The 26,018-nt window shown below is 36.7% G+C and overlaps 1 protein-coding gene and 1 non-coding gene across 2 annotated transcripts in view; one reads left to right on the top strand and one right to left on the bottom strand.

Annotated features, from left to right (window-relative positions):
* The window catches only part of Phlpp (PH domain leucine-rich repeat protein phosphatase), a 90,977-nt gene that overhangs the window by 59,811 nt on the left and 5,148 nt on the right, over positions 1-26,018 (top strand). Inside the window, exons 6-17 of the mRNA XM_033346980.2 lie at positions 11,116-11,273; positions 11,597-11,743; positions 20,952-21,099; positions 22,498-22,623; positions 22,726-22,879; positions 22,967-23,027; positions 23,238-23,492; positions 23,559-23,768; positions 23,861-24,023; positions 24,111-24,394; positions 24,676-25,515; positions 25,718-25,958. Coding sequence (XP_033202871.2) covers positions 11,116-11,273; positions 11,597-11,743; positions 20,952-21,099; positions 22,498-22,623; positions 22,726-22,879; positions 22,967-23,027; positions 23,238-23,492; positions 23,559-23,768; positions 23,861-24,023; positions 24,111-24,394; positions 24,676-25,515; positions 25,718-25,958 — 2,787 coding nt within the window. The remainder of the gene's footprint in view (positions 1-11,115; positions 11,274-11,596; positions 11,744-20,951; positions 21,100-22,497; positions 22,624-22,725; positions 22,880-22,966; positions 23,028-23,237; positions 23,493-23,558; positions 23,769-23,860; positions 24,024-24,110; positions 24,395-24,675; positions 25,516-25,717; positions 25,959-26,018) is intronic.
* On the bottom strand, positions 21,926-22,046 carry LOC117164180 (U5 spliceosomal RNA). Its single transcript, XR_004465593.1, has one exon. It is a non-coding gene; the product is annotated as a U5 spliceosomal RNA (small nuclear RNA).

Genomic DNA, 26,018 nt, shown 5'->3' with positions numbered 1-26,018 from the left:
TACTAGATTACAATTGCATTAGAAAAGTATCGAAATTTCTGTTAGACTGCTTTTCATAAAATGTTTATTACGACCACTATTTAAAAAATTTACATTTAGCAAATTTGGAAAGTTAGATTTTCAAATTTTAATTCTAACGTAACTTCTTGAGAAGACTCCTTCTCGCGTGTCGAAGTCTTCTTTTACTTGCAGTCTGAAAATCAGTATGAAATATTTATAAAGAAGAAGATCGAACGCCAGACACTAATAATAAATAAGCTGAATTCCACTCCATTTGAATGCTTGTTTATTTCTACAACGATGAAAATTTAAGATTTCTCAAAACTTTATACCAAGACACGTATCTCTGTATATTTCTTTTCCAATGTTGAATGTAATTTTCTTCGATTCTCCGTTGACCTCTAACTCTTCGAAACTTTATATCTCGCGTATTTTCTCTCCTCTTTTTCTCGAGGGAAGCTTAAAAAATATTTCCTACTCGCGGTAACATTCCTTTTCTATTATTTCTAAGTAAACTGGGCTTACACTAGTATCGCTAGAAAACATTTTCACTATGACGTGTCCAATAGAAAAGAAACAATTAAAATATTGAATTCATTAATAATATTAAAAATAGTATTATATAGACTCGATGAAATTTTATTTATTTTATCTAAAAACAGAAGGTAACGTTATCTATTACATTCCATTGCACTTATTTAAGCCGATGCAGAAAAATTTCCCTTCAATTCTTCTGCATCGGCTATTTTCGTCGTTCAGAAATCGATCGAGACGAAACAATATCCTGCACTGATCTCTTCTTTTTCTCTCTTCAAATTCTCTTCTGTGTCTCTGCCATGAGACGCGTTACCTTTCCGAATTGACGATCGTTCGTGATCAAAGTGATTGACCCTGCAGAATCGGTGCCGGTGGCCATGAAATTCGTCGACCTGTTTTTACATTCCGAAAGAGTCCGACTAAATTACGAGTTTCATAATTCATCGCGTCGTACATCGATTTGAAAGCTCTCTGGTCGGTGCACATAAGCGAGAAAAAGAGAAGGAAGGAAGGATCGACAGACAGAGACTCGTCTTCGCTTCGGGGCGAATCCAGCCTCGAGTGGCTGGAAGCTTGGAATTGCGGACAGAATGCGTCCGTTCGAGCTAGATGCTTGCTCTTCCGATAAAGATATTAAGTAACGAACTGGATCGACGAACGGGACTGCTCGTTTTTCCAACATTTTCCTTGTCTTTTCCTCGCTCTGACACGACAACACAGATATTTCCTCAGTTGATGGCGCTTCCAGGTTATTAGGAAGCTTAGACAGACGTCGTGACGTTTTTTTAATGCTAATGCCGTTGATGGAACAACGAGGAACGGGTTAACACAGTTACGTTATTCAAGATAATGTAAGAAAACAAATAGAATACGATATTTTTATTGGAAAATAATTATTTCGATAAAAATTTTATCGAAATTTGTACGATTATCGTGATGTTTTGATAGAATCCTTTAAAACTCACAAGGTTCTTAAATATCAGAAAAAAATCCCCTTTGAAAGCAAGCAAAAATTTTCTTTCAAAATAATTATCGTCGGAGATCCAACAAGGGTTCTTACGTCCCGTGCATGCTATAAACTTGTACTGCAGTTCGTTATCCTAAACGTACTCATACCTCGCGTCTCTCCCCAACCTATGTCAAAAGCACTTACTCTATCAGAAACCATCGTCCCGCGTATCGTCGATTGGCTGTGCCAACCTAGAACACCGATAGAACCCTCGAAAACAGGAACTGGAGGACCAAGGAACGAGTTTATCGACTAGAGCACGGAAGAATGCTTATCTCGTTATTCAAATATCGTCATGGAGCTCGCGTGTATCAAATATCTGCTCCGCTTTCGCGTTACCACGCCGCGACATCTACCACCCCCTCTGTTCCACCTCCGATAAAAGACTTCTCGCCGAGGCAGAAGGCCGTTCCTCCCGCCAAGTCGAAGTTCTGTTTCCGCCGTATCCCCAGGACACTTCCTATATTTCCTCACTGTATTTCTGGCTCGCTGTTCCTATTCCCCCACCCCCAATCCCCAGTTGTTCGCCCCGTAAATTGCGACAGAGCAGAAGATACGGCCGGGGGCCTTATCTCACCTGACGCGACTCCCAACTTTTTCTGGAATTTCCCGAGCACCGCCTCTGTTTGGATCAAACGAGATGGCTCGGCGTCCACTCGAGGATCGGTGCTCCAGGTGAACTAGGTCGTTGAACCGTTCTGTTAATCGCGAAGGATATATCGATTAGAGAGTAGTTATATATGGGGAAAAATAATAGTGCTAGTAAGTTTGGTAACGGTATAATTTATTTCAATATCGTTCACGCCAACACAAAATCAAGCATGATACTCCGTCAGTCTACATGCACGCAGTCATCATTCGTCACTAAATCTTCTCGTCACAACGACTCTCTTTCACGCCGACCACACTCCTTGACAACGCTGACAACACCACCCCCAACGAGGACAACACTTTCCGACCACGCTGGTGTGACGTCAATCCACATCTGAGGCCAGATGTGTGTAGGTCCTCATCGCGTAACCCCAGTAACCCCCAGAACCCACCATAAACTTAAACTTTCAGTTTATTAATCTCGTAAGTGTTATCGGTTTATGGATAGTCCTTGGAATAGTCCTTAGATTTATTGCACGTTCTTACAAATTACGTAGAAAGCGGGTAGTTACCTAATGGGAAAAACGAATATTTGTCCAACGGAAAAGCTGATTTTTCCCATGAACAATGTCACCTGCGAGCTACGTTGGTAGGAGGCTTCCTCCACCTATCTTCATTTATTAACGTGGGCTATAACCAATTGGCATCGCGGATCGTTACCCTCACTTTTCCTAACGAAAAGTGTGAACAATGAATCCACGTTGTTAGTTCAAAGAGCACAACCACACCGAGCTTTCCTTCGTAATAATACGAGAACACCTCTGGACTGAAACTAAAACCTCCCATCAGTCAACATCTCTCAGATCAGTCGCGAAAACTGTGCTTATTAAGTTGTGTTATTCAATAAAGTTCGATAGGAAAGAAAGATAGTAGTTGCGTTACGGCTCAACCTTCTTGTCTTTAAATCCTAAGCCTTAATTTTACGTGACACTGGCAACAATGAAAGCTCCCCAACTCACTCACGGCTACCTTTTATGCCCTGGCTCCGGTATACCTGGCACGCACATGTCCTATGATCAAATAGACCTTAATTACTCAGGGTTTTCTTCCGATACTACATATATTTATTTGTAACATGAAATATCTGTATTTTAATTTACTTACGCATTACGTGTATTGGAAAAGTTACACAAATTTTACTTTTTAATAGAAAATGAAATAGATATATTATGAATTAAGTAAATATATTATAAAATATTTGTAGAGTAGAAAATAAAAGCTATGAAGAGCGTGCAATTTGTATCAAATATCATCAACTATGTTGGTACTGAAGTTAACAATGTACAACGGTGTGCAGAAGTTTTCATTTAATAAATGGCGATATTTCAAAGAATTTTAGCTAACATTGTATAGAGATGTTTATTGTTCTACTATACAGTAGACTTTTGTAAAGAGATTTCTAATGTATGCTTCATAGCTCGTAAGCCAAGAGCTCGCACGGAGAATCCGCACTCCGGCGTACAAGTTTCCGACGCGTCACTCATTTTTACGACCGACTTCGCGATGTCGAGATCGCATTTCCCTTTTCTCCTTTCGGTTTTTTCTGCCGCGGTGGCATACTGTATCGCGCCGCTGTTTTATATCCCCGCGTTTGCATTTCACGCTGCGCGAAGCGTGTCGATCCAATCTCCAGTTGTTCGAACAAGTACCACAACAAGCAATACGCAACTATATACGTTGCGCCCGTTCATTACCGTCCACCTCAGTTTTCCCTATGATCGTTCGATACGTCTACGAGGTTTCCTTCATAGATTACCATCGCTTCTATTTTCCCTCCTCGATGGTAAAAGAAATTCGAACGTTTCGATTTTAAGAGATTTTAATTAGAACAAAGATAAAAGATAAGCATTTGAAATAGCCAGTCATTTCAATCGCTTTATTGCATAGTAAATTTAGCATTAAATTTTACCTCGCTCAAAAAGCATCGACGTGTACAGGCTCGTTCGAAAATAAAGAGAACCAGCTGCAAGTCATTAATTACTCTGTCCTTGGCTCAATGATCGTAATGCAACGAATAATCGCTTCACCGATGTTTAATTACAGAATCATACCTCGATGTGGTTGTAACAAAAAAGAAAGAAAGAAAAGAAACGTAACGTACCTACGTAATTGCTAATTAACAAGTGTCAATTAAACGTGAACAAAGGGGCCGGCAAAATATACTCCAATAAATGCGGTGTTATGTACTCTGGAAGAAAAGTGACATAACAAAGGTTGATAAGTTCCGCATAACATAACTGAAATTGATGTGTCTTTACTAACTTTTAATTGCCTGATCGGAGAAGTTTCTGGTTAAGAGACGACCCAATTGACGGGTTACGATGAAACGAGGAATAGAACGATGGTCGTTTGGAAGCTCGATTAAACTCGGCCGTGTTTAAAACGAGTTTATGCCATGAATTTTACAAACAGGCAACCGATCGAACGCGTAAACGTCTGCTTTCATCGATATTTTTAGCTCACGGAGGAACGTTCGATGTTTTTGCACGATAACTTTCCACAGAAAGCGAAGTTTAACATTGCCGGTTCTTTCTCGCCACAAGTCGGAAGTTTGTTTGCAATTTTCTGTCAACGGAGACAGCCAATTTTCCTTCAGTTCGATCGAATATTCGGCATGATCGTTGGTTTCTTGTACATGTGTGTTCATCGTGTACATGTATACTTTTCTTTCATTTTTCTTTCGTTTCTCTTCCCAGTAGTTCGATATCTAGCCGAAATATCGAGAAGTATAAATGCACCTCACGCGAAAATTTATCGCCGCGACATTGAATAATGAAAATAAAAAAGAAATTGTCGGATGAAAATTTCTCGCAACTAGCGCAATCTCTATTTTCTATTAATTACTCCATTAATTGCAAATCCTTGCGCAACACGAAGTAGATATTCCCTTTAGGTATGACGAGCAATTAACGAACGCAGGTTGCAGCGTTTCCAGCTGAAAATTTACGCGAGCCACGACTACCGAATGTTTCGCCTCTGAATCAATTTCAATTAAACGTTTGACGATTCGAGTTGATGTCAGTTTTCAGGTCGCAATTCTAATTAATTTCCATCCGCGTTACGGACCGACTAATGGGGCTATTGACGCAGGAATAACGCGTTCGTAACTACTATTAAAAAATGGAAACAATCGAAATAATCGAAGTGAAATAACTCGTTAAAGATGAAATAATCTGAGTGATAAGATCAACGATTAGACACGTTTGTTTAATTTCTCTGTTTTCATTGTTCCTCGTTACAATGTAGCCACGAAATTAATATAAAGTTTAGTTACCTGCAGAGCTCCCAATTAGTTCCAGTGTCATACATGTAGGCCACTGACCTAGAAAATCTCTATACCTCTGCCACATTTTCACAATAGGGTGCCAGAAATATCAGTTTAGACGTCGCCCGGCTTCCTACGGGTGTGTGCACATCTATAGGATTTCAGAATAAATTTCTAAAAATTGACAATCTTAACGGTACTTATTCAGACACTAAAATTCTTAATAACATCTTTTCAAATTTATGGCAACAGAGTTGAAAATATTTTTAACTCGACTTGTGCGATACGGCTCAAAATGTATCCCAACATTTATTTACTTTTAACCATAAGATAAAAGTTAACGCTTTCAAAGGAAAAGTCGTTCTTAATCAGCATCTCAACTTCGTTAGCCGGGTGCCTCAACAAGTTTGATTAAATTTTATTCAGTGACCCTTTTCGCTCGGCCAAGAGTCCCGAGAATTTTGGTGGCATCGCGAAACATTCAACTAGACTCGTATTTAAAATGTAAAATCTTCGTCTCAAACTTCCATAATTCCTGTTTTGAGTCCCAGAGCACGTTGTTGTCGAGTTTTCCCCTCGCTGAACTGTCCTCCTTGCCGTGCGAAACGATTTATAACCATCGTTCGCCAAAGCAAATAAGTGACTGAACATCTTTCCTAGAGACACGTAAATGTAAATGAAATTTCCGATTGGAAAACTTTTCCATGATTCGTTATTATTGCGAGTGGTTTTATAACGAATTCTACGCGATGCCGATAGTACATCGACACAGTGAAAAACACGATCTTTAAATTCTAACTTAAATCGCGATAACTTCAACGTTTTTATTTTTTTAAGTGTTCCTTTTTACCCTTAAACTCTTTGCTTCGGTTTCAAGCAAAGGCAAAGCAGAAGGAAAAAGAGATAACTAAGTGAGCCGTTAGTCGTGTGCGTTTCAACGGTACGAAATTGATCCTGAAAATTGATCATCAGGAAAGTCTATTGGCCGTGTCGTGAAAATTGCGCACGAAATTGATGCTTGTCGAAAATAAATAAGTTTTTCTTCGTTTTAACCGAGATTGCTATTGATGGTATACTTTAAAAAGATGTTCCATTCTGACTTGGAGATTCGACGTTTTGCCATTTTTCAATTTATCTTAGAGAATGAGAACCTTAATCTTCTTTCATCTCGGATTGTCGCATTTAACGTTGTTAAACTTAGCATTGTTATGGTTAACACTGCTGCGTAAGGTACTGCAGCTCTCAGGTGCAAGCCATGTGCAAAAAAAAAAGATTGACAGCGTTTCGCTGACATTGCAGTTAATTTCAGTATCGAAGGACACACTGGTATTGGTATCAATACTGGTATTAGTATTTTATCTATTATATTTATATTACAGGATATATATTTCAATAGTTATCCCGATTAGGCATTTCTCGCTTTTCTTGGTGAATATCTACCATAAGTCGCTAAAGTTACAGATCCTTTTGTAACACTCTATATCCCGCTCGCCAGCACGCGTGCGTTTTTAAAACTCATTGAAATGGTTCCGTCCTGTCGGCGAAACAACAACAGCAGCAGACGAAGAACACGCTGCAGGACAGTGGCCAGCTGAGCGTGTTCTTCCGGTTTACATGCGGCCAAGACACGCGACAAGCTCGATGGCCTCTTCAGTGACGATTCTGTCCTCAGTCATGAATAATGCTCTGCATCCGGCGACTGTACGAGACGGTCCGTGGTCGCGTTCAAAGACGATGAAACAACGTTCTCTAGGCCCGGAAACGAAATTTTGGGACGACAGAGTTGTGAAATTTCGCGTGAACCGCGATGTCGGCCAACGAGGATGCGTCTAATGGTCGTGTAGAGCTGATTGTGGCGGAAGGGAAGTGGAATGTGGATGAGATGGAGAGTAGTGGAAATTGATCTCGGTGGATAATGAAGTTGAAAGTGTGAGAGTTTGAAGAAGAAGAAAAGAACGATGATGTGGATGCTTAATGTGTCTCGGTCAGTGACAGGGAATCTTGTTAAACTGATTTTCAAGTGATCTTCGTGTGCTTGTGCGGGATGTCCTCTCACGAGGAATAAGATGTGGTTTGGTGATGGCAATGGAAAGGCGCTGTAAGAGTTTTACTGATTTTGCGAGCAAGAGTGGAACTTGCACCACTAAATAATCAAAGAATTAATCACTTTCTAATACAAATTTCAATTAATTCGGTAGCATCTTGTATAAAAAGCAAATCATTTTTTAATACTAGGTAAATACTAAAACCACAAAGTAAAAATGCACAAAGTATATAACTGTCTTCTAAAATGAACGGAATAGTTAATGAACCTTCTGCAACATTCAACAGGCGAATCTCAGCAGACGCGTTAAAGTATCTTCTAATTAGCGTTCGCTAATTAACCGGTGATGCAGTACACACGCAACGATCTATTCAGCTGCCAAAGAATAAGATGGTGGCGGAGGATGACGATGATGTTGCGTCAGAATGAGCATAGGCCCCGTTATTTTGTGGCTTCGCGTTACACTCGCGAAAACTCTCGATCGAATACACTTTATCGTTGCATAATATCGCAAAAGCAAGCTCTCCGCGCATTAATTTGATTAGTTATGGCAACAATAACCATAATGCGAACCCCGACGGAGATAACCAATAATTACGGAACCATAGAAGGGGTTGTTTCCCTTAATCACTTTCTTGCCTCCGAGTCTGCGAACCCTCTAATTTCTCGCAGGTACTTCATTACAGATATCCTTATCTTCGTTCGCCGGGCTATGTACGCGGCTATGACTTAGAGACGATGATGGATGGATGGAGCGCGGTGAAATCTTTGAAATTAATTTAGTATCAGCCGGAACTCGTTTCGAAGACCAATATATGCGACTGAAAGATATAATAGGTGGATGAAGCAGAGTGAAATCTTTGGGATCGGTCTTAAAGTCTGAAGAAATTTCTTTCGTATGCCTAAACAAATATAGCGTCGTTCGATAAATTCGTACTAATTTTCGTGACGATAGATTTGAGAATTGACGATCGATAGTTTCACGAGAAACTCGTAAAAGCAAGAAAGCTATAAAAGTGGAGTTTCGTGGACGTTAACGCGAGTAGAATTTCAGCGATTCCCACGCAAAGACTTTTCAGAGTGAAATTGATACGCGATACGTGTTTTTCGTTTCGATACCTATGGGAATAATTCCGTGTCACTGAGAGCCGCAGCAAAAAGGCCGATCTCTATTAATAAAATTTATTAGACGAGCACGTCCCACGGGACGAATATCGACCCAAATCATCCAACTTTTCTGCCGTGTATTGAAAACCGCTTTATCGCGTGCTATAGCATCGCAAGTTCCCCTGGCAGTTGGCAAGAAAAAGTTGCTTCTGTTATTAGCCTCCATCAGGAGAACGTGGACACGCGAAACTTCCCTTTCCTTCTTCTCCTTCGTCTTTAGCTCGGTTTTTTCTCTCTTGCGTTCACAATGTTATGCGCAACACACGAAACGCGTCCGTTAGCTAGAAACGACGACGTTTTGCCTCGTTTCCTTCTCGTTTTCACGGCTCCATGTGTCAACCAACCGATATGTGTGCCATTTCTCAGCTTGCCTGTTCGCGATGACAAGATGTCGTGCGCGATTCTGCTCGAAAATGACGCAATGAAGGCGTCCAAGATGGTTGCGATGAAAACTGATGACTATTGCAGGGATGTTCGTCGGGGAAGCACAATTTTTGAGAACGAAACGATTTTTTAGTAACATGATACTAAAATCTCTCGTTACACCGATTCTTGTAAATACCACATTCTTGTGACGTGATTTTTAGTTCATAGAATAACGATAAAGAAGACCTCTCTTTCGCTTAATAGAATTATCCGTTTAAATTATATTTGCGTGGTTTTTTACGGTGGCGTAATGTTAATTTTCACATCGTTTCAATTTATCGTGCGTTCGTGAGTACACATTTAATCATCGCGACGGACGATTCATTAACACGCGAGCAAGTGTGCAATAATAGTGTTCCAGCAACGATTTCGCCGTGTCTTATGCATGATTTCGTTGATTCGAATACTAAATGCCGAGCACCACGCTCTATAAAGCTGTTGTTCAAACAAGCTCTTAACGAAACGTTGCGCGTCATTTAATTATCGAAAACTTTATCACGATGCTTTTAACGGTCGTTGTAAATTTACTTCTTTAAACTTTCTTGTAATGACAGAATTACAAGGATGCGTGCCAGCCATTTTGCTACATGGATATTAAATGATTTCATGAAACTTTTATACGTATTACTGCAATGATAACACTAACTATTCTGTAACATAATGATAATTGAATTTATTTCCTAAATTTTTTTTAGTATATAAATTTAACGTTAGCGCGTGTTTATATGAATATTAATAGCCAACTCCGTTTAAAGAGATCAAGGCAAAGAAATCACATGAAACGTAGTTGCGCGCAAATGCAAACCACATTCTCATAAGAAGTATTGGTATGTCGCGAACTGTGAGAACTACGTTTGTCATTGATCGCGTAATTTATGCTTACTGACGGTTTGTTCTGCAATTACGTGAAACTTTTTACTACTATCTATTTCCTTTTAGCGACGAACTTATAGCCAGAGCTTATAAACACAGCGTGGCATAAAATTTTCACTCTCTAAGTTTCACGATTATTGACCATGAGACTAGACGTAGCAAGTTTTATGATACATTTATAACGCCAATTTTATCGTTTGACGTCAACGCAGATTGTCTCGTGTAGACGATACATTATTCCAATATTCCATTGACGTAAGAATATTTAACGCTTAGCGTATTAAAATATTTATATTGAATCTGATAATTTCATATAGAATTTAATTACTCTTTTTTGTATATTTATGATTGTTCGACGTTCGTGTAGTCTGGACGAAAATACATGTTGGAAAATTTGATGGAAGATTGCTCATTAATAAAATGGATAACAACTAATTACTAATCGGTGATCAGTTAGTAAAGTAGGACAATTTCGATGCAAATCGCATTTCGTTAAAAGGAACGTAGAGCGATTTTCCGGGGACGAACGCTTCGCAAGATGAAAGCTAGAAATCTGTGACTGCACGATGTGAAGTATACGCTGGCGCCAGTGATCCGATATAATAGAGACGCGTGTGTATGATCCTTAATTAGCATAGAAATTGATGAATACGTGAAAAATGGTGTATCTCGGGGATTTGGTCGCCATTATGGAGGAACGTGACTTTGACAGGGACGCCATCGACGCGGACTCTCTCGAGTCCGAGGTAATGGAACTTATTTGCTCGTATCTAGATGATAGGAAAGAAACGTACACTGTATGATGTTCAAATTTTGAAACGTACAACTCTGTCCATCAAATATACACATTGTTCTAAATATTTTATCACTTACAAAAGTTGTATACGGTTGTAAGAAAAATATAACACGATGACTCTTCTTGCACGATTAGGCCCGTGTTCTCTCTTTGCGTCTTCTCTTTTCTTTCGGCGTTACATACTAATTGATCTACGCGACGTAAAATTGTAAGAACTGTTACCGTAATACGAATCCATAATATAATCTAACCACTTATCACATTAATTCTCCAAGTTCGTAAAGTATACTTGAATACGTAACTTCACGAAACATTGACAACACGCTATATCACATGCGTTATTGCAGGCTATACAATTGTCAACGGGTCCAAAACAGTTGGATCTCAGTAACGGGGGCCTGTCAAGGATTCCCGACAGTGCTATAGCGTTCCCAGCGATAGAAGAGCTAATACTGAGCCAGAATCAACTTACGAACACGAAGAACAATATGATACTACTACACAGGTATGACATAGACATTCTGTACGGAAACTAATTTTGCTAATGCTGCTGTTGAAATCAATTATTGCTGTTTCCTATCCTGCATTCTGTCAACTATATCGTAAAGTAATATATAACGAATAATAAATATCGAATGAATAATAATGAATACATAATATATAATAGCGTGTTTTATAAATCTGCTATTATTAACAAATTTCCATTCATATCAAGTGTCCGATTCATTAATCATAAAGTTACTCGGAAAGTAATACAATCGATGAAACGAATAGTTTATTGATATCACTAGAGGGGTTAAGTTGAATGAGTTTCTTTTTATAACGAAGGTTCCCGAAACTTCATATCCTCCATCTGGAGTGCAACGAGCTGAGGAGAATACCACGGGAATTACTGGAGCTTACGGGGTTGACCTACCTCAATCTCTCAGACAACAAAATCGAGAAAATTCCGGCCGACATAAGCCAGCTTATCAAGTATGTAGAGTCAATTTTACCAGATTTATCGCTTTAGGAAACATGCTACGAGAGATATGCGATCCCTTGCACAATGTTTCCTTGCTAACCAATTATTTTTTCATATATCGGAATAGTTAATAAAAAATTATTCAGAGTCGATCGAACGATTAGAAAGAAATGGCTGGTTATCAGGATTACGAAGAAATGAAGAATAATTCGACGGCAGAAGTAAAATGATAGTACCGAATTTTTGCGCATAATTTTCTTATATTTCACATAATTCTTAGTTATAAAAGCGTAACGATATTCGTGAATTGTTAGCGAAGTTTGTACGTTATTCATAGAGCAGGGAGCAAAGTAAACTACTTATTACGGAAATTTTGTTATGCTATGAAACATTATCGTTATCATCAATTTTTAATTGAACGTTTCTAGGTAATTTAGTATACCTTTTCGCATTAAACTTTTTATTATCTTATGAAACACTGTTAATTTCAAATTAAACATTTCCTGGCAATTTAACTTCCATCTTACGTATCTGTGGTAGGTCAGTTACTATTAATCGATAAATTAATATTACTATCGTCGTAAATATTTTGATCGCGCCCTTATTAATTTAACGATAGAAGCAATTGGAAGAGTATGCCACTAAAACTTGTAGATAATTATATAAAAAGTGGTACAGAACATCTCCGCGGTTTTAAGGGATTACGGTGTAATATTCTAAAAATCGTTGGAATTGGTAAAATTGATTTCTCATGGAACCGATATATATCAGATCTATCAATAAATGCTGAACAGCGTGAAAGAAACTAAGAAATATGAGGTTTCTCGAATCACGATTTGACGTGGAATAGCATGGCTGGGGCATTGAAGGATATTCAACGGAGAGAACGTTTCTGGAAAGAAATGTTTTCAATCATACAGAAGAATCGTAATTTTAAGATGTCTGTGACGTCTCCTTTTCATATCAGCCATGATTGAAGAGTCACTTATCAAACGTAAAATTTTACCCGAAGAATATCTTACAAAAAAGAAGAGAATTGTAAATTCTAAGTTCAAGAAAAATCTTCCATTTTTTATCAGGGATATGAAAGATCATTTAATCTTATAGCAATCAGCGAAAATCACACCAAGAATTTGACATTAATAGCTTTAATGACCTTTTTCATATCTCAAGACTTAAGTAGAAGATGCTTACGACGATATCCGCAGTGTTTGGATTCGTTTAAAAACTTCATCTTCGTCAGTTTTCATCGAAAAGAAGAAAAAGAAGGAAAAATAAATCAACGCCAGATAGTTGTTCTATCCTCGACAAAACTATATTGAACAATTTTTTATTTTCGAATAAATGAAAGTGTTCGTTGGTACACAGAAATGTTAATTTTCAAAGTCTTAAAATATTTAAACAGTTTTAATTCTAAATATCTTTCTATCGTCGAACAGGAATAGATAACGTGATGTGCATGCGCGATTATTAGCGTGAACATTTAAACGATGGAAGCTGTAAATTCATAGTGATCCATTCTGGAAATTCATAGTGAGATACGATAATTCGTTGGATATATACGCGAGTTGTTCAATTTCCAGAGACGATCGAAGTTTATCGTGCCAAAGATCTGTCGATAAATCAACGCTGCTTCCGCGCCATGATAACAGAAAGTTATTCGTTAATTAATCGAACGAATCGCCGTGTCAGGTATAGGTATATATATATATTTGTTGATTTCCTTGCATCCGGAAAGCCCTTACCTAGTCGACGGTGTGCTAATTAAGATAAATTGCCTAACCCATGGATAATTAAAGCTGGAATCGAATAGAAACCGATATCACGATCTGCGCTTCAAACCTCGTTAGTTCCAGTGAAATATAGAAATCTCTAACAAAGACCACAGGAATTGAACTACATTTCTTATTATTAATTACAATATCTAATTGACCTTAATTTATTAATTCTTAAGAAATCTTTTTTCTTTTTTTATTTTACTACGTAATGACTTTACTACTTTAATTCTTCTTTTTTTCTTCAATTTCGAGAAACTTTACAATTTGTCCAGTAAGAACATTCGATAATTTAATTCCATCGTACTAATTCGGTTTTAGAAAGAAGCATGTGACAGCTTTTTCTAGACATTGAAAAAGCATTTGATAATAAAGTATGGTACGAAGGCCTGTTATACAAAATCAAACAAAAATTTCCAACATTCTAGCATAATCTCGTAAAATCATGCCTCGAGGACTGATCATTCTTCGTCAAAAATCAGAACTCCATCTCAGATGTTTACAATATCGTTGCTGGACTTCCACAGGGCAGTGTATTAGGTCTTGTACTATATATATCATACTGCATTAAAATTTAATACATTTTCACGTTCACGTATTCATGTTTGTTGAAAGTTGAAGAGAAAAACACTTGTCGGGAAAAGAAAATCTAGACTGAGTTCCAAGAAGAAGAACTATAATTTTGCATTATAAGCTAAAGATACGATCCTTCTTGTTATTCTAGTCTAATTATTCGACAGTCCTATTAATTTATATCGTGTATAATTCCTAAGAGACAAAAACACACGTTAAATTGCACGTGTAACATGCACGAACTTCTCTACACGACGTTGTTTAGTTACGAAAGTCGCGTGTAGCAGAAAGTTGCATTTAGAAATTGAAACTTTGCTAGTTAAGTTTGTTACGCAAGGCTATTACAGACACGTAAAATCGCAAATCGCTACGTTTACATGGATAAGGTCACGGTGATTCCTTACAGTCTGAATCAAATTTTTGTTTGTGGAGAAATAATTTGTATAATTCCGTATTCCATATTTACATAGTTCAAGGTGAAACGATTTAGCAAAAATATTACATTAACGTACCTACGATTGAAACTTGCGAAATGTTGTATTGTATTCTGTAAAATGGTACGTAGGTTTACGCTTACTCGCCTTTCGTGTGCTAAATTTTACAAGATTGAAATTCAGGGTAGCGATATAATTATCCGCCTCCAGATTTACACTTTAATCGATTTGTAGTAGCGGTACTTGCATCTGTCTAAAATATATAATTTAACGTTGAATTAATAATCAGAAGAATCACGTACTATTTATTTGTGGAATTAGCAGACTATGAAAGTAAATTGCTCGTGAAAAGGCAATAATACATTTTACTGTTTACTATATATGATATCACTTTTAGCAATTTCTGACGACACATTACGGTTGATAGTATAAATATCGTAAATATATTTAGTATGCACTGGCATAACAGCTCATCGATTGGCAATTACACACGGCTAAATCGAATATCATTCCACGTGCCGTTCTTCACACGCAAAATTCGCGCCAAATCTTGTTCGAGCCAAGCAAAGATAAACGCTGGGGACGCGTAGGTGGGTTAATAAATCGCGCAAAGCGTCTCATCCGACTAGCCGATCGCGACGGGCCTGTGTAATTAAGTCGGAGATTACGTAAAGTTTCTCGAAAAGTGCTTTCCACCGGCCGGAAACAAGGATGCCAAACGTTCGCCAGAAAGAGGAACTACGGTGTGAGCACGAGCCCACTAACACATATCCCCGTGCCTTCTACCAAACACACACGTCGTTCACCTGTGATAGAGAGAAAGAGAAAAAATGAAACACGTATAAGAATGCATTTGCACGAGAGAGAATGGCAAAAGCTAAAGCCAACTTGGCCGGTGGGATGGAGTTGGGCAACACGCCCAGAAGTCGTACATCGGTGTGCAGTGGTGCAGAAACAACGAAGGAAGAAGAGCCGTGCCGCGAATTAATACGAAACTTTCCAATAATCAGCTGGCGGCCACGGAGGGCCGTATTTGCCTCTGGATTAGTTGAAATGTGATATGGAATGTGGGAGAGGGACGAATTTGTGGCATGTGGAAGTAATTGCGATGGTGAATTCAGAGAGTTAATCGCAAAAATATTGAAAATTTTCTTCTTCCTTTTCCTTTTTTTCTTTGTTAATGCGGTTTTAATCTCCTTGAGGAGATTATTCTGCAATATTGAAAATTAATGAAGGAAAAATTAATGTATCTTATTTGAACATTTCAAACTATAAATTGATTAATGTAAATAAAGCTTTGACACGGCTGTCGAATTTTTCATTAGGGCAAATTATATAAATGTAAATTATAGATAATAATTGTACGTTGCGAAACTCGAATTTTATATTCGTACTGTACACGTGCTATTAATTAAAGATTGCGATGGCGATTCCCCTTTCTGACCTTGCATTTATGCCATTTTAACTTCCTCCCTCTTGTAATCCTATGATTTCTAGCTAAATTACTGCAGGATACGAAGAGGAGAGCGAAATATAGAGAAATTATTTATGTAGTTATGTAAACGAGATTGTATGGATGAGTCATATACTACGTAAGGATATAATGCAATTGTTCAAATATATTAAACAAATTATTCCGTTTAAATGATATATAAATTTATTAACGACATCAATCAATCTTTCTAAAAACAATCGAACTTGTTGAAAGCTTAAACGTCTGCTTCAAATTACATTCAACGTTATTTAAAAAATGGTTGCAATGCTATTTTAATAGTAAATTATTTTTTCCTACTCTTTATTAAGGAAGTATGTTACGTTGTAATCAATAACAGTCTATTTGGTGCTATTATTTTCAAAGTATAAAAAATAATAACTATTCACTACATCCAACTCAATGTTCAGGAAATTCTATGCTCAGGTGAATTTTAAAAAGTTTCCAACCGTGTTGGGTATTTCTTGTTAGTAGCACGAGGAACCATTCCATTCACCGTAATTAACAACGCTAATTATTAATCGCTTGTTACTACAACAACTCAATAGAAAATGGCAGCAATCTGATACAAAATTCAAACCGAAATTGGAACGGTATTTGACAGATTAATTTATAGTTCTACTTCAACGAAAGATTAAATTTAATTAAATTTCAAACTAATATCAGAGTTAGCACAATCAAATTTGTTAACAACACGCTCTTAGAGATATTCAAGGATTAAATTGGTTATTACGTTACATACTTTTTACGGAATGTGAATGAACTCTTTCATTATTTATAAGTGAAAGAGCAGGTTCCTTATCCGCATTTTAAACTGTACATGAGGCATTATGTAAAATGAATGCGTGCAGCTATGTTCTTCATTCCATGGTAATCGTAAATTATAAAAAAAATTGTCATTTTGTACTCTATAAAAAAAAATCATAAGGTATTTTTAAAATTATATAAATATTTCATGAAAGAAAATAAAGAGAGATTTTCATTTTGAGTTTAACGGTTTCTAAAACTTAGAAAATATTTTTTCTTGCTACTTGCCATTAGATTAACCCGTTATTCATACGATAACAGTATACAGTTTACATTATACAGTTAAAAAATATTATTTAACTATATAACACCTAGATGAACACAGCAACACAAACATTTCGCCTATTTAAGTAAATATGAAAATACAATCATAAAAAAGAGGACCAGCTGCTTTTTCTCAGCCTTTTTTACTAAAACAAAAGAATCATTTAAAATATTAAATAGAGTCCCGAGTCCCCTGTAAACTGCATGCATAACTGAATCTTCAAAAAGTAGCTTCTCTTAGTTGTTTCATTGTGTAGCAAGATAGCAACGATGCAATTAATTTTCTTTTTGTGAAATGGATATTAGTGCTTTCTATACTGGAAGAAAAATTTTATTATTAGAAATTTCCCTTCTTTATATCCTCAAGATGTTTCTTTTCTTAACTGTTATACCCACCTACATTATCTAGAAAAAGTCGTTTAATCATCGTTTCCTTTCCAACGATCATCTATTTCATAAAAATTGCCACTAATAAATGTTTGTGCTGCCATGATGGTGAAGAAGCGAAAGACTTTAAGAAACATACAATTACGTATTACACGTATCGTCAGAAAAGTAGGCAAAAGAAGAAAACGAAACAAAAGAAAAAGAAGTGACCGAAAGGACCAACAACCTGCTCGCTTCCCCGAAGGGAAGAGCCGTTTAAAATATTCAACGCGGTCTCTGGGAGGCCGTAGCAACGAGAAGATCTTAAAGAAGAATCTACGTAACGGCTTGAAGTTTCTCAACTCGAAGAGAACAAGAGCCCTTCGCGAGAAGCGCAATTTAAAAGCTCCTTATCACTGAATTTCTTTTCCCTGAACGAGCCACACTCGTGGAACAATGCAGCCAGCCAAACAGTGGAACCGTGCAATTACTTCCCGATCAGACGGTGCGATCAGAAAGAGCGCACATCCCTCGTTACTCGAGTCCATGTATAAGCAAAGATAAAGATTTAGTTTCTTTATTTATTTAATTTAATATCTCTCGTCAAAATGTTAGCGATCATAATTTGCATATACACAGTCACTCGTAAGAAAGCGTACATTTTGATTGATCTTTTTATATAAATGTGTTAATCTTTTTATATAAATTAAATAGCAGATTGTTTCGTATTGGTTATAGCTGGCTCTAATTTTAGCGAAATACACGAAATTCGTTATTAATCAGTTTTAAATATTATTACTAGAATTAATCTTATCCACAGCTTAGGACTACGTTATTAAAGCTTAATGTTCTCAATAAAGCTGTACGATCTGTATCTTCCCTTCGAAATTTATTCAAAAACGAAACCATTATATCGTGGATAAAGCAAAGTTCTCGAAGAAGTTCCCAACTTCTGTATAACGTAAACAGACCGACAACGTATACACTTCCTTGCAACCCCGTTAACCATCGACCAATCGTTGGCTGTTGGTACCGTCAGGCTAGAATACAAGGAATCAACATAAACCAGCTTACACCACTAACAAAAGCTAATATCTCCTTTCTGTTACGTCAGAGTGGTCAGCCAAGCCATCCTTGGTCTTCTCCCTCTTTCTTCCTCGACACAGGATCTAACTTGGATACGCTTCGACTAGCCACGGACTTCTTAGTACCCCGAAGAACTCGCGCGAGCGTGCACCAGCTTGTAACTTCGCAAACCTATCGTATCCTAAACTACTGACAGCTTGCCGAGTGACATTTGCAGAGACTGCGTGGAAGAAACTGTTCAACTATTTGGCAGAAGGGCGTTCGAGTGTGAAGCTGCAACGGATGTTCCAAATACTCTACGAGAGAGTGGTACTACGTTGGAGGAAGTGCTGTGCGGTGGTTTTATTAGGAGAATATTGAGTAACTTACATGCTATAACTCCGTTAAAGAATTTCGTTGAAGAATTGTTCGAGATATTTAAGGTTCTGTCAGGCTAACAGTTATTATTTTGAAGAAATTAGTAGATATCACTACATGATATTTTGAAATAAGCAAAAGGGTATTATAATAGTTAATTGCGAATGATTTTGGATGATTCTGGTGATATTGGACACTTTGAAATCTCCAATTTCCAAGATCTCCACAATATACATTTTTAAGAAAAATCTTAAAGGATTTGAAGAATTCTATTAGAAGATTGCTTGGAATATGCTTTGAGATACTCTTTGAGAGCAGTTGCATTATATTGAGGAAATTGTAGAACATCGTAAAACAAGTGAAAAGAGTATCATGAGTTCATGATCTCTAAGTATGATCAATGAAGTATGAATCATAGGAATGTTCAGAAAAGCAGCAGAGGATTAAACTGCTTTAGCATTAATCTAGAGGAAATGGTACGGAATGGGTCAAATCTAAATGTACAGCTTACTGCATACCTACAATTAGTCGAACTATGTCTAACAGTACATGTAATTGAATAAGCTAATAGTGTTTAATGAGCTTTGACAAAAATTGCATGGATTTTATGTCCTGAAATACTGCTAAAGTACACAGCATGTTGAATGCAATTTGCTAGATTTGCATATAATAGTGGCCCTTTAAATGCTTCAAGAGAACATTAAATAAATGAAATATCAGTGACACTGAAGAATTTAATTTCAGAGTTGCAGCAGATTAAATCGTATATTATTGCGCAATTCGTGATACTCAACAAACATATTGATTCGTTGCTTTGAGGAAATTCTTCATGAAAGTAAATGGACCTCATTCTAAAAGATCGAGAAGACAGGATAATACATAATGAAGAATCAGAAAACGTAAAAGAAATTTCTAGAAGAATATAATGTTTCAGCTATCCATTATAGAATGTTTGAAAGGATACTCTAGAATTTTAGGGACGTCCACTCTTCTTAAGCATCAGGCGAAATATATGAAATGACAAAGCAGGTGAGAAGTGGTCGCGTACTCTAGAAATAAGTGCGTGCTCGAGGAGTGGATAAGAGGATATAAAGAGGATTTAATATGGTGACTTGATAGAATAAAGGGATAAAGCAAAATTGCGATTAAAATCCAAATAAAACTATAAATTAAATTTTCCCATATTCTTTTCTGTTCCTCAATCTCAAAAAGTTATCAAGAAAGGAACAACATACATAATAGTTAAAAAAGAAAATAGATATTTCTGAAAGCAATCAACTTTTTCCACTTTCTTTACAGAACATTTTTTCAAACTAATAATTAATTTACTAATACTATTTATTAATACTAATATTATTCTCCGAAAGAACAAAGAGAGCGAAAGTGGAAAATATTCTTTTCTAAATATATTTTCGTACAACTACGTTCACTTACAATATACGGCGCAACTTTCGACGCGTAGCGCCAATTAATTTTGTAAATTAATTAACTAATTACATCCGATTTATAGTTTCGACTGTATCGGTTAACACGGCAACGATTTCGATTTTACTTTAAAAACTGAAAGTCTATCCGATGACACAGATGCTTACTGCCAGGAAGGTTTTCACCATAATTTGAAACTTTCTACTCAAGTGCACATCCTGTGGGCGGCCCGTTCGTTTAGGTTCACCGATTCGTTTGTCCGTACAGCGAGGGTGCAACGTGCATTGACATCGAATCGCTGCAGTGTTAATTTATCTCGATTTAGTCCAATAAAACTGGAAACCGGAAATGCCACTCAATGTGTCAATGAAAAAGAAATATTGATCTCTATTAATCGATTGTTCTGATTATGGTGATAAAAATAAAATTTTGGTTTAACATTTCGTGATTTAGAAACGGTTTCAGCATCAACGTATTTAAACAGTAATAATTCGTGGATTTAAATATTACAAAGTGCAAACATAAGAGGCAATTATTTTTTTAATATAATACGCCAATATTTGAAATATTCCTTCTGTAAATTTTATTCAATTCTGTTGATATGATAATCGAAGTAATCTTTGCAAATAATTTTCCGCAGCCTGAAAGAGTTAATTTTGGATCGTAATGGGATCAGAGAGCTACCGCACGAGCTCGTGGAGCTGAAGAACTTGAGAAACATTTCCTTGGCTGGAAATTGCCTCAGCAGTTTGCCGTCTTTTTTCAACATGCGAGCTCTCGCGCTAACGGTATGTCGAATACATTTTACGAAATTATTAAAGGATTTTGTAATTTAAAATTCGCGCGAAGACACCGTTACTCTGAACAGCCGCGGAACGATGAGGCAACATTTCTTGCAATAGATGTAATTCCAGGCTAATGAATCCTGCAATTATTCCAATTTATTAATTACAGAGGAAAGAAAGATGTGCTAAAAATGTGCTCTAGAAATCTAATCGGTAGGATTCTTGAATTACTGAAGAAGTTTTATATTTCATTAAACAAAAACTATTGAATGATTTGGAAAGTTCATAGAGCAGCTTAAGAATGATTTGCAAAGTTCATAGAGAAACTTAAGAATGATTTTAAAGTCACGTATTCTCATAGAATTATTCATTTCGTGAAATAATTTGTATGGATAATTTTTTTATATTTTATAAAAATCTAAGATATAGACTTTCACTTCGTTCATCGACAATTAACATTGTGACCTAAATGTCCTAAAGACCTCTAATATATTCGCACAAATATCTGTAACAAAAATTGTTGTCGATTGATTTTGATAGGTAGTGTATATATTATCTCTGTGAGTAGTATTATGTACTCTGTGAGAAAAATCTTACTTTTTAAAGAATTCTCAAACTCACGCGATGAGTAATGACAAGTTTTCCTGATGCAAGCAAAATAAGAAAAGTACTATAATTGTCCACAATGCTTCGCGAAAATGTATTCTACGATTAAGTTATCAATTAAACTCTCTTCTTTAATAATACCACTTCTCTCTGGCTTCAGTATTTGCTATCCTATATATATGTAGGAAAGCTAAGAAATGATTATGTTTTAATTACAATTATGACCTAGCTTACGCCAGGTCGTACAAAAATTCTATCTATAGACTTCATCAATCGTTCCCCTCCACGGAAATCTTTAGTAAAAGGCGAAAGATTTATACGTCATTGAAGGGAAACCAGAATGATGAAACATGATTTCAATTACCTTTATGTGCATATCTCAACACATTTTACCTTTGAGAAACTCGATCAATTAGGTAGCCACCTGGCGGCCAACTAAGGTACCAGTGCATATTCAGGATCATTGATCATAAATCATGCACAACGTGTCACCCCATACTAGTGCTATTCTATATTATACGATTACATTAAATTGCAATATACGTACAAAATTTGAAAAACATTTTATGAATTATAAGTATGTAGTTTATATTTTATTTAAACACAATATTTATCGCTTCCTTTAATATTTAATACTCTTTATTATTTTCACATTTAGTACCTGTAACTGGTATTTTTAATATAAATATTTATGTTGTAATAAAATAAATTGTGTACTTAAACAAAAAATTTAATTATTTAAAAATATAAAAATATTTAATCAAATTACATAAAATTTTTATTGAATATTTTTAGGACGTTTTATCGAAGGCAGACCATAGCAAAGATTGCAAGGATGAAAAGCATAATCAGAATAATTTGTATAAAGTCAATCTACGAAATAATCAACTCAAAGGAAACATTATACTTGGAAATTACGGAGTAGGTATCCTCATATTGATAAATATGTAATTACGATATACGTAAAAGTCTTAGCCATAATGATTAATGAGCGTTACCATTTCTATTTCCTTTTTAATCAAGAATTTAACGCATCTAGACGTCAGTGAAAATAGCATTGAAAAATTGGACATCAGTGCTCTTCAAGAATTGAGGAGCGTTCGTTGCGCGCGAAATATTTTAACAGAATTGACGGTCTGCGGAAGAAATATCGTTTCTCTTATTGCTGGAAACAATAGTAAGACCTTTTTTATTCTTTTATCACATACGGATTATGAACGCAGAAAGTAATTTTTATTTGAGGAAATCATTTGTTATCCTGCAGAATTAAAAAAGCTAACTATCGAGCCCGTACCTGTGAATCTTGAACATCTAGACGTTTCCTAGTAAGTAGAAATGAAATAAGAATAATAATAAAATACTATCTTTGAAAATATAAAATTTTACTTTTAATAAAATTGTACAATATATCGTTATACCTATTGGGTTAAAATTATTATAATCAGAATAAATATATTTAAATATACATAGTTATAATTACATAAAGTATTCTGTATAACGATGTTACAAAAATACATTCTAGTATTTTATCTTAGCAACAATTTAGATGCACTTCCGGAATGGATACCAGATCTACCCTTATTGCGCGCTCTTTTTGCGTCTCACAACGCTTTAACAGCTCTCCCAGACAGACTGCTAACGCAGCCGTCAAGATTGGAAGTCCTTCACTTACCTCACAATAGACTACAAGCCCTTCCACCACCAAGGAAACCATTGAACATCGTTCACTTGACTCTGCAAGACAATGCACTAACTGCATTACCAACGAGTTTCTTCATCAACACCGAAAAGTACACGCATAGTCTTATTTGCTCAACGAATATACATACGAATAATATAATAATCTTTTTATATAGGATGAAGGTACTAAATCTGTCCAATAATCGACTGTCAGAACTTCCACACTTGGGAGAAGGAAACAAAAGCCGTCATACTAATCACAACTTGGAGAAACTATATCTGACTGCAAATTGTTTAACAGACACGGCTTTGGACACTCTTGCGAAATTGACTTCTTTAAGGGTTCTTCATATAGCGTACAACACTTTGGACACGCTTCCAGAAAGGTATACATTACAAGCTTTCATTTTTTACAATATTTAATGTTTTATTTCAATTTGATATTAGAATCGAGGATTAAAAATATATCTATTTACAGCTGTATAGTCTCTTGGACTGATTTAGAAGAATTAGTATTATCTGGAAATCGTCTTCAATATTTGCCAGACAATGCGGCCAATTTACGGCATTTACGCGTGTTACGTGTCCACTCCAATCGGCTCCTAACTTGTCCGACATTTAATAAAACAACATCGTTAAAGGTAATTCCGATAATATAAACCTCTTATTGTTAGAATGAAATATTAGAAACGTTTTACATTAATTAAATGGTATTAATTAAATGGCAGGTATTAGATTTAGCTCATAATCAACTGGACAGGGTGAACATGGCTACTTTAGTGCCACCACAGCTTCAATTTCTTGACATATCCTGCAATTCGAGACTCCACGTCGACCCCAGACAATTCCAAGTATATAGATCTCAACGACCAATATCCTTGGTTGATGTATCTGGACAAAATAGACCGAGTCTACCTTCTCATCCTCATCAACAGGAAATGGTTTCAGCAGAAAGAGGATCCGAACAACCTTGGAGATTAGGTTTCTCAGAAACAGCAGGATCTAGAGAAAGGTGATATTTATTTCTTCAAACTTCATTGGGTATTGGAGTGACGATTATTCTCAGTTAATTGAATATTAGCTAATCTAAATTATCTGTTGAATTGGTTGGCCCTCTTTTCCTTTTATATAGAAACGACTATTACGACTATTTTATTTCCCAATAATAATATAATGAACACGTTGCATTACACTCTCATATACTGAAATAATGGAAACAAAAATTCTCCAAGTTTCAGATCTAAAGTTAAATTGATACTCTCAAAAGCATAATCGCGTGATTTGTATGCACAGATTATACGTATCGCAAGTTCGAATGCCATCCTTTTGCAACGTGGAGGGCCTATTCGGTATATTCGACGGCGGTTCGAACCAGGAAGCGCCAAGCGCACTCCAGGAAATGATCCCGCGTCTTTTACTGGAGGAGAGGACCGTACGAGAAACATCGAAAGAATACTTAAAATACACGTTACTGTCTGCCCATAGAGAGTTGAAGGAAAAGGGTCAGAAATATGGAATTGACGCGACTCTGGTGCACATTGTCAGAATTCAATCGCAACAAGCGTATCCAAAAACATCGACGAAATATTCATTGAAGGTAGCAACTTCAGGAGATGCAAAAGCGGTTCTCTGTAGAGCTGCTGGCCCTTTGACTTTGGCACCTCCCAAGAAAGTTCCTGTGAAAAATCAGTTAGGCAACGCGGCAATGTTTCCTCTGGTGGTTCCTGATCCCACGTTTGAAGAGGTAGATATAGAAGATGACGACGAATTTGTGATAATCGGCAATAGAAGATTGTGGGAGGTGCTGAGCGTTCAGGAAGCCGTTCGAGAAGCCAGGGCGGAAGCCAGTCCTGTTTTGGCCGCTAAAAGGCTTCAAGATCTGGCACAGGCTTATGGTGCAGAAGACAATTTGAGTATCGTAGTGGTGCGACTTACAGGACCTAATCAGGGTGATCTAGATCAATTGATGAGAGAGCTGAGACACGCGGTTGGAAAGAACAGAGGTCAAACGGAGGCAGGGTGTCCTTGTCCTTGTTGCGTGCCACTGGCTGCTCATAAGCCACCGGGACCATGCTGCTGTCACGCGAACGAAGGCTATTATTTAAACGGCGTGTTGAAAAGCATAGTGAATAGGTGAGAAGCTCGTACGAAATTACGTAATAGCAATTCTAGAAAATGTTTCGCGGAAGTAGGCGAAGAGGAATTAGAGAAGATTACTGAAAAGATGACCTATACAGATAGTAACTGCAGTGCAGTTGCATTAGGACACTTTTCTAGCAGAAAATATACATATGTAGACGTAAGTGGAAAGATTGAACGATTTTATAATGTGTAGGTCAAACAAAGCTCACAATGGATCTGGTAGATATTTTAAGAACCGCCGATCGACGCAGGAAAACGAAAGTCCGTCGTATAAAGATGACAGAAGTTCACCGAGTGGTCAGTCTGATCAAGCTAGTGATAGTACTTTCAAATCAAGGCATCCTACTGGTAGAGTCTGGTCTGGAAGTGCCGCTTCCAGAGCCACGAACAAAGCTCGGCAAAGCGTTGTGGTGAAAGAAAATGGCACGAGAAAGGTAAGTAAATATTTTTATTTCTTTTCATAGTGTGACTGATTATGTATACAGGGTGGTTGA

The sequence above is a fragment of the Bombus vancouverensis genome, chromosome 3 (genome assembly GCF_051014615.1).
Source record: "Bombus vancouverensis nearcticus chromosome 3, iyBomVanc1_principal, whole genome shotgun sequence".
NCBI lineage: Eukaryota > Metazoa > Arthropoda > Insecta > Hymenoptera > Apidae > Bombus > Bombus vancouverensis.
Note: the sequence above shows the minus strand (reverse complement) of the source record. Positions and strands in the feature narration are given on the sequence as shown.